Below are 9699 nucleotides of genomic sequence, written 5' to 3' on the forward strand. Positions count from 1 at the left end.
CTTCATCATATCATTATTCTCGCTGCCTCTTTTTCTCTCTCCTCCCTTCTCTGTGTCCCACTTTTTTGCTTCTCTTTTTTCTTGTTTTCTGCCTCTTTTACCTTTCTTCCTACTTTACTGGCTAATTTAAGTCCTTTCTTTGTCGTTTCTGGTTGGATGGGGAATCCTTTCTCATAAATTACAGTCCTTCAATTAAAATAAACAAGCTCTAAAATGCAATTGTATTACGTCATATAATTGAAATTATTAGAAAAAAAATACAAGTAATTTAAAATTTAACGCTTTTGGCTGAGGATAAGTACTACCAATATTTTTTTATTTTCAAGTTGCTGCCGCCATTTATTTTAATCAATTAATGTTTTATTAGTCGATACTGTAAGCAATATATCTTTTAATTTTATACAATCTTAAAAAAAAAGTTTCTTGAAATTTCCGTTAAGGTTTCTGTTTCTTTGTTTTTGTAAAATAATTTTAAATGACTTTAGTTATCTATGTTTGTTTGTGGGAAATATGTCTGATAAAGAAATGTAATTAGAATATACGTGTTGTAACAACGATCATTCACGCCACACATATTGACGATTTCTCAAAAACATAAAACATCATCGTCAAATAAACAATACTAAAGGTGCATTTGGATCGTTAAAAATAGCATCGAGTTAGCATTGTTTTTGAATTAGTGACTATTTTTGTCCACTATTCTATGTTTGGATCACTCTAAGAATAGAGCTATTTTTAAAATTAACATTGCTCTTACTAATACATTCAAATGATAGAATAGCGCTAACATCAAATTAGCGCTATTTTTGCTATTTCCGAAGTTGCATCCAAACACCAAATTAGCGCTATTCTAAGAGATTATGTGTTATTAATGAGTTAGGTGTGAGTTGTGTTTAGTCAATTTAAAAAGAATAAATGCAGTTAACATTAGGTTGTTTCAAACTTTATTTTGTGTGTTTGTAGCTAGTAATTTATTAAGTCCCTTTCGGAAATTAAAAAAAAAAAGTAGTTAAAGTAACATTAATGTTAGAAAAAACATAATCAAATTGTATGAAAGCTAATGAATTATTATCAAAATTATTTAATTGAGTTAAATGTATCTCATCGTTGTTTCCGTTGAGTTGTGACTGATTAATCAGCCTTGAAGACTTATAAATCAGTTATTTTCGGATTAATCGGCCATATTATTTATTTATTTTTTAAATAGTGGCACACCAATAAATGTCACATATATTCACAGGACGACACGCTTCCGTTACGACACGTGTGCCGGTTACGTGCCGTGACCTTTTTCAAAAATTTAACACGATAAAGCACATCACGCAAAAGATTTCATTACGGCACGACACGACACATGATCACGTACAATTAAGACCATTAGATCTTGATTAAATGGTGAATCATAAATAAACTAACCTAAATTATGAAAAAAAATAGTTAAATATGACAAACGTGACTTGTCACATTTGGACACGGCATGCTATAGTCACAGTGTGATTAATATGTTGTGACCATTCACGTGCCCTGACCATCCTTCTAAATTTGATCACGGCATGACAAGACACGTGATCCAAGTTACAGCGTAACTAGTCACGACATGGTACATATTTATATTCTTAGTTGAGGACCTCTTTTTTCTCTTAACAAATCAACGATTCTTTTAAGTAGAGTAATGAATCAGACTGCATCTTTTTCTTTTTTCTTTTTTTTTACGAGAATCAGTTTGGGCTGGCTTTCTTTTCCACACAATTTTTTTTACTGGACCGTAAATTAAATTCAAGGGTAGAGATTATATCTATTCAAAGGTAGACACAAGTATAAAATAACACTAGATCTAAAAAAAAATCTAATTTAAAGGTAGGTACTTGTCTCTCTCGGACTCTTCTTGAGTCCGTCAGTGCATGTATCGATCATATTAGTTGTATCATTTTGAAAAAAAATAATTGAATTATGAACAATGATATATATTATGTTTTAAATGCGAAACCAGTTGCCCAAATGAATTAGTCGGCCATTTTATAATGATCTGAATTTTTATTTGAACTGCAAACTATGTCAGTTAGTGTAACGAGTATTGTTAAATTTCCTTACGAATCACGTTCTCATCGGAAGACAAACAATATGTATATGGGTGGTGCTACGGGTTGCATAGAGGACTACGGTGCTACGGCTCAATATTCGAGTTTTCAAAATCCTAACGGTCGATCTGAACCGTTCATCTTGTTCTCCATATTAATGTGTTTGGAGACCAAATTTTATATTTTTTGAAAATTTTTTACTATTATTTTTAGATATGTAGAAAATCAATTGATTTACAAAATTCTGCACCATTCAGATATTTGATTTTCTACCTATCTAAAAAAATAGTAAAAGATTTCCAAAAAATATAAAATTTGGTCTCCAAACACATATTAATATGGAGAACAAGATGAACGGTTCGGATCGACCGTTAGTATTTTGAAAACTCGAATATTAAACCATAGCACTGTAGCCCTCTATGCAACCCATAACACCGTAGCCTTACCCTATATATATATATATAGAGAGAGAGAGAGAGAGAGATGGGCTAAAATGAGCCAGCACTATATTTTTATTTTGAAAATCTAAACAACTGATCTGAATCGCTCAACACGATCTCCATATTGAAATGTGTTTGGAGACCAAATTTTATATTTTTTGGAACTTTTTTATTATTTATTAAGCCACTTTGAAAATCACTGATCCGATAGTTCAGAAATTATTACTGTTTTTTACTGTTTACAGTAAAACAGCGATTTTCAAATTAGTTTAACAAGTAGTAAAAAAATTTCAAAAAATATAAAATTTAGTCTCCAAGTACATTTCAATATAGATAACATGTTGAAAGATTCGAATCAATTATTTAAATTTTCAAAATAAAAATATAATATGGAGTACAAATGTATTTTGTACTCCATAACTCATCGAAGTCAACCTATAAAAATGTCACATTCTACGTACTGTTTTTCCTTTATCAACAAAAAGAACTGCTTTTCTTCCGGCCAAATTGACATTTGACACCACACCAATAATTTTTTTTTTAGATAAGACCCAATTTTCGTTTTCCTCTTTTTTTAATCCTTTACCGGCGATACCGACCTTTGTTTTTCTTTCTTAGTAGTCAAAACGCAGGAATGATGACACTAGAGAAAAAAAAAAAAGGAGGCGAGAGCCTTTTCCAGAGTTCTTAGTGGGGGTTGAGTAAGGATTAGTCAATTTAGACTTTGATAGATTACGAATTTATGATGTAGATAAATCTTTGTTGATTACCGTTTTCTATTCTAAATCTTGTCATTTGTTCAAATTCGTAGAGATTGTGAGATAGGGGCTGGGATCTTTTGTGTAATAAATATGAGTATGCAATGGTGTGGTTAACTAGAAGAAATTGTTAAGTAGATACAGCCACATGATTGAGTGCGTATCCACCCAGGTACCTGAAGTACAATTTAAAAGAAGTAAAAGTTCAGATTAACTCTATTAAGTTTAAATTTAATCGGTAGCTGTTGTGACTGTAGGGGGCTGCTTTGAGATTTGCGTCAAGCTAAAAGAACGGTCCGAATTTTCGGCTTGCACCTCAGGTACCTGGGGTGATACGGATTCCACATGATTGACACTTTGAAAGTTTGAAGTATTTAATTATATAATTTTCAAAATTTAGTTCTCACACGAGATAAAAAAAAAAAAAACTACAAAAAATTCCATTTTTTTTTTTTTAAAACAGAAGAAAACACTTTTTGAAGAAGAAAAAAATATAAAATGGCTCAAAATTAACGTCTTTATATGCTCCAACAGGCACTAATACAAGAGTTCCTCTAAAAATTGACGGTGTGAAATTCATACTAGCAATTATTGTGTGAAATAAGAAAATATATCATTACTCCTAATGAAAATACATATGGTTCCCGCCTCTAGAAAAGAAATATAGATCACATTTGGTTACTACTTAAACTTAAAGATGAGTCATCTTACCCTGCAAATTTACATCTTATTTGGCAACTTATTCACAATTTAAATTAATCAGGCTGAAGGAGTATGATATTAAAAAATAATTATCTATTCATGAAAGTGAGCCTACAAGCAGCGTAACAGTTGAGTAAGTTAATCCGTCTCAAAAAATAGAGTAACTTATTCAATTAACCCATCTCTTACTCCATTTGACTTCTATTTTAGTCATGTTTGATAACTTTTAAATGCTAAGTAAGAGGTTTAATCCACTTCCCATTGCACAATCAAACATGACATGTATACATGAGCAGAGTTAGACTTCCAAACTATGGGAGTCAAATGTGAATGGAGGTCAATCATATATAATTTTATTATTGAGAATAGAAATCAATTTTACAGTATTCGTAATACCGACATTTTACTATAAATTAATAGAAAATCATATATAAACACAAAAAATTGTAAAAAAAATTAAGATCAATTAACCCCATTCATTCAACCTACACGAGCTGAGAAAGCACACAAAAGCTAATTTATGTGTACTACTACAAACCAAACATGCATGTAGCACAGAAGAACCGTGGAAATTGTAAGAAAAATGAGACTGGGATAATGAAATTATATTCTTTGTTGGGGGTAATGATGATGTGCGTCCCACTACAGCACTCCGTTGCTTTTATGCTAAAATTCTGGCGATAGAGAGACAAATTAAAAATATACAATTAAAAGTTGCGGGAAAATACAATACAATACTGTCTGGAATTAATTGACTAAACAATGTACAGCCTGTTGTATATTTTCTAATTTTTTTTTAAAATATATCTTGGTGCTTTGTTTGGCAACTATCCAAAAATCTCAGTTTTAATGCTTTTTATATAATTTGAAGCTTTGTTTGTAGAGGCACAGGAACTTGTATAATTGATGATTGACATGTCGAGAAGTTATCTATTACGGGCTGCTTTAGCGTGAGGCCCAAGCCCTTTTTTTTAACTTGGAAGCTGGTTTTAAAGTAATTAGGCTTCCATGTACCGATCCTTACAAGGCCCGCTAAGTTTTGCATCTCGTCTAAATTGGCCCGCTAAGTATTCTGAGGGGTTTGGAAATTGAACGAGCCTCGGTTGTAATTGGGTTATAATAGGCTTTAGAGCCTGATATAGATACATAAGCATTTTATCAATACCAAACCAAAAATAACCATTGCAAATAAGAGGCTAAACTAGTATTTTCTGTTGTCCTGTTAAACATTTTTTTTTTTCAATTTTGTGTTGTCAGTACGCAACAGAGATGGTTGAGAACAAATTGCAACAAAATCTTTTAACGAGTTGCCAAACAAGAATCAAGAAAAAATGATTAACATGAACTCTTTAGAGAATCAGTCTAGAAGCAAAAAAGAATAACAGCCTCTTGAACATATGATATGACCCTTGAGAATATAAAACAACAACAGCAAGATTATTTTCCATTTTTTAACATCATAGTTAGATATTTCAAACATGATATTTACCCATTCGAAGGCATGTGAGCTGTGGACAATCAGAAATTCCAAAAAAGAATACACAAACCGAGCAAGATGTAACAGAAGATATCATCAGAGAAGGACAAATTAGATCCAAGTGTACTGGTTAGTTTAATGGTAAATAGTTCAAACCTTCAACTGAACCAAACAGCAGGTTCTCAGATGGAATTCGTATCCTCTGCATTAACTTAAAAAGAAATCTTTTGAGTTTATGTATATGGACCGTCCACTCATCTTTAAGATTTGTGCAAATTAAATCCGCACTAATATTAAAGACCTCTTATGTTTTAGGCGGGGACCGGATGAGCTCCATTTACAATCGGATGACCGATATGTATTAACTCAGAAGATGCTCTTTCGAGTTAATGAAGACGATGCAGACTCTCAAATGCATATATGACACATGTATATGTACTAGTAACCAGGACCAGAGGGACATTAATAGTACGGGATCAATTGAGCCCCATTAATTATAAAAAAAACCTATAGTTGTTTACAATATTTTATATAATTTTGAATAAAATGTTACAAATCAGTAAAATTGACTCTCATTCGCAATATGAAAATTTTGACATAATTGACCCTATTCACAGCATAACCATCCATATCTTGAAAGTCAGATTTCACCCTTGCTACTAACAGCATCTATCATTTCAGTGTTCCATCAAAATTAATAGACCAGATCACACCATGAATTTTTAATTGGGGGGGGGGGGGGGGGGGGGGGGCGGGGGGGGGGGATCAAAACCTTCCTCTCAAATACAAAAGTATGAGATACTACCACCATCAATCCTTGGGCGGTGGACGTGTGGAGTGTTAAATACAATTACAAAGCAAGCTTTCCTTGAAACCAACTAGCCAATCAATTGCTGAACACTACACCTAAACTAAGGATATTAAATTCTGAAACCTAAACTAAGGATATAAGAACAACAATAGACAAATCATAACTAAATGTGGAACTATGTTTTACAGAACAAACACTTTTCTTCGCATTTCACAGAACCATTCACAATCTTATTTTATGAATGTCCATACAACATACTCAATATGCACTAACCCCGTTCTCCACACCAAGACCATAAAGCACACCCGAATACTTCTCAGTTGCCCCGTTAAAGAATGACTCTTTCAGCTTGCGAAAGGCGCAGGCTGTAAGCAGGCTATCAGATCCAGCCTGATGGCAGATCCCCACCCGCTCCACGTCAAGCAGCTCCGCTAGCTTGTTAAGCCCACCGTGCAGGCTGTTGCAAAATTTCATGAGGTGCTTTATGTCATAAACTACAGGGAAATATATCTTAATCAGGCCAAAGAAGCTGGCTTGGCTGTCTGGAAGATTCTGACTGGTGAGAAGCTTGATGAGATAACCAAAGTCGTACCTGTAAAGATGCGCACTTTAATAAGCAATCGACCAGGTTGAAATTGAGTGCAAGTCCTATTAAACAATAAATCTGATAAAATGGGCCAGATTTTCATCGTTTTTCAGTATAAAACTTTTGGATTAGATTTGTGTTTATACTAATTGAACCAGAGGAGGCCATCTTCCATTAAAGTTTTTATCTCATTTTTCAGAGACCAAAGGTATGCCTTAAGGTTGAGGGTATTGTGTATCATTTTTACCACATGTTAAGAGTCAATTTCGAGGGCCAGTCCCAATTTTCCACCCTAATTGAATATATAATATTATGTTGTCTGCTGCCCCGATGTACCAGCAACAATATAATCTGCAAATAAATGCCAGCTTTACAAGTTCCTCATCATTTATTACCCTTATCCCTCACATTTCCTTTGATCTTCCCATTCTTCAGCTCTAACTATTAAAGACCCAAAAAGGTACCAATAGTAACATGCCGCTGATTTTGGAATACATGGCAGCAAAGTCATAATGTGAACTATTAAGATAGTAACAGCACTGGCAAGATAACCAGAAGTACTGTGTTTCCTGATTCTTACATATCAGGTAGTTTAGCTGTGCCTGTGATTCCTCCGATCACAAAGATGTTTTATAGGGCTATAGTTATGCGCCAAGTAGAGGTCCTTCCTTTTAGGAAATACATTTTCTCTCTCTTTTTACCTTTTCCCATCATAGGAAGTCAATTGAAGCTTATAACAATTTTAATCCTTAAAAAGATAACTTCTTTTATTAGGGTTTACTGTGAGATGAAGAATTCCTTCTATTGGACCTAAAAGTGACCACACAAAGTTAATGATAACCCCCAATAAGATTTATATGGCCTTAGCAACGATCATTACTCATCATAAAAGATACCCAATCATACGGTATACCAATAAAACATTAAACTTACCCGCTGTGGAAGGTGACCCAGCTAACTGAATCATTAAGCACAACGCCAGAAGACATGAGCAGCTCAGCAAACCTTCTCACGTCTACTCCACGACGGCGATTTCTATCCAGGTCAATCCCGCTCTGTCTAAGAAGCTCAATCGAATCTGATGCAAACACATCCGTAGCTGGATCAAACTCCCTGAAATTAAACTGCCAAACGCAGCCACGGCCAGTTCCACACGTTGGCAACTCACCCGATGCATCAGAGAACGTTAACCCTAGCTGGATCAACTTGAGCATGTCCACGTTGGCTTTCAAGGTCGCATAGTTGAAATCGGATGTGGATTTAAAGGTCCCAACCGGGCGGCACACTATTCCGGGAAACTCGGTATCCATGGCAACAAAGGGGAAGTCGTCAACGATTTCTCGAATCAGATCGAACTCGGATTCGAGATTGTCGTGCCATACCTCGCGGATCTGCACCGTGTCGTCACTTTTCGGGAGGATCGAGTCGGTCGACATAGAGTCATCAATGGAGGGGAGATCGATTCTGAGAGTCTTCTTGAACTCGGGTTTGGTTGGGGAAGGATATTTGCGCGAAGAAGAAAGGTTAAGCTCCCATCAGAGAAGGGTTGAGAGAAGGGGATATTTATTTAAAAGAGATGGAGCGGCTGGAGAAAGAAGATTGGGCCGGAGAAATAGGGATGGCTAATCATGTATCGATCACCTGGAATCCGTATCACACCAGGTACCTGAGGTGCAAGCCATAAATCTGGCACGAATCTTAAAACAAAAACCCTGCAGTTCCAACCGGTTCCGGATTGAGTTTGGCCCAACTGGGAACAATCTCAGCCGTCCATTATTTTCAATTTTATCTCAGGTACCTGGGGGGAACGTACTCGATCACCTAAGTCCGAACCTCTGTTGTAACATAAATTTTGAGAGTAGATCTGGGCCGTCCGATTATAAATCGCGCCAATCCGATCTCTTTTATTTTTGCCAAAACAGATCTGACGGTTCATATCTATATTCAAAATTTGAGTTACTTCAGGTGGTAGAATTGTCGATGACCTGGGTATTTTGCTCAGATATCCTTCTATAATTTGTTTTCTAATTTCTTTAAAGATAATTAATTACTCATATGCTCTTCAAAATTTCTGAAATTCTTTTTTGTACATGATGACGCACACAAACAAAAAGGTGCCATTGAAATTTTTTGAAAAATTCTTTTTAACAAGAAGCATTGACCCGATGATATTTTGCATGAAAATCACTAAATCGACTGATTTGACCGTCATTCTTCAATCATTGAAGTTCGTTAATGATCTATGTTCCATCTTAGTTGAGGCCTGAATCATAAAATAAGAGAATTAGATCTTGGTTAAGCTGTTAAACGATAATATATTAGACTTGTCTATTGTCTAAAATGACGTGAGTCTAATTTCGGCCATTTTTATTAATATTCCTAAAAAAAACTTAATTTTAAAAATGCCCCTGTGTGCAACTTTTTTTGAAATATGCCCTGACCGCCTGGACTTCGGGCGGCCCAAAAACCCTGTGAGGCGCCAGGCCCTGGGGCGCCCCATAAGGCAAGTGAGGCGCCAGCCCCCAGGGCGCCCCATGGGGGTTTTTTTTTTTATATATAAATCTTAGTATTTTGATTTGAAGAATTTTGTGAAGAAAAACGGATTAATCTGGACCGCACATCTTAATGGATAATTTGACTAATCTGGACCTTCGGTTAAAAGATTTTCATGCAATTGACTTCTCTGAAAATAAAATTCTCCGGGATAAATAGCCTCAGACACCGCTCGCAGGGGGCTGCCGCCACCCCCCGCATACATACACACATACACACATACACACATACACACATACACATATACATATACACACATACATATACATATGCATACACACATACACACATACA

General features: G+C 35.1%; 1 protein-coding gene across 1 annotated transcript; it reads right to left on the minus strand.

Annotated features, from left to right (window-relative positions):
• Positions 1-6218: 6218 nt before the first annotated feature.
• Positions 6219-8470, minus strand: LOC144553511 (putative CCR4-associated factor 1 homolog 6). Its single transcript, XM_078301700.1, has 2 exons — positions 7786-8470; positions 6219-6858 (listed from the first exon to the last, which is right to left on the minus strand). Exons 1-2 carry the CDS (start codon positions 8286-8288, stop codon positions 6525-6527), a joined length of 837 nt encoding a protein of 278 aa, XP_078157826.1. The 5' UTR covers positions 8289-8470; the 3' UTR covers positions 6219-6524.
• Positions 8471-9699: the final 1229 nt, after the last annotated feature.

This window comes from Carex rostrata, chromosome 4 (assembly GCF_964058835.1).
Source record: "Carex rostrata chromosome 4, lpCarRost1.2, whole genome shotgun sequence".
In the NCBI taxonomy this organism is placed as follows: domain Eukaryota; kingdom Viridiplantae; phylum Streptophyta; class Magnoliopsida; order Poales; family Cyperaceae; genus Carex; species Carex rostrata.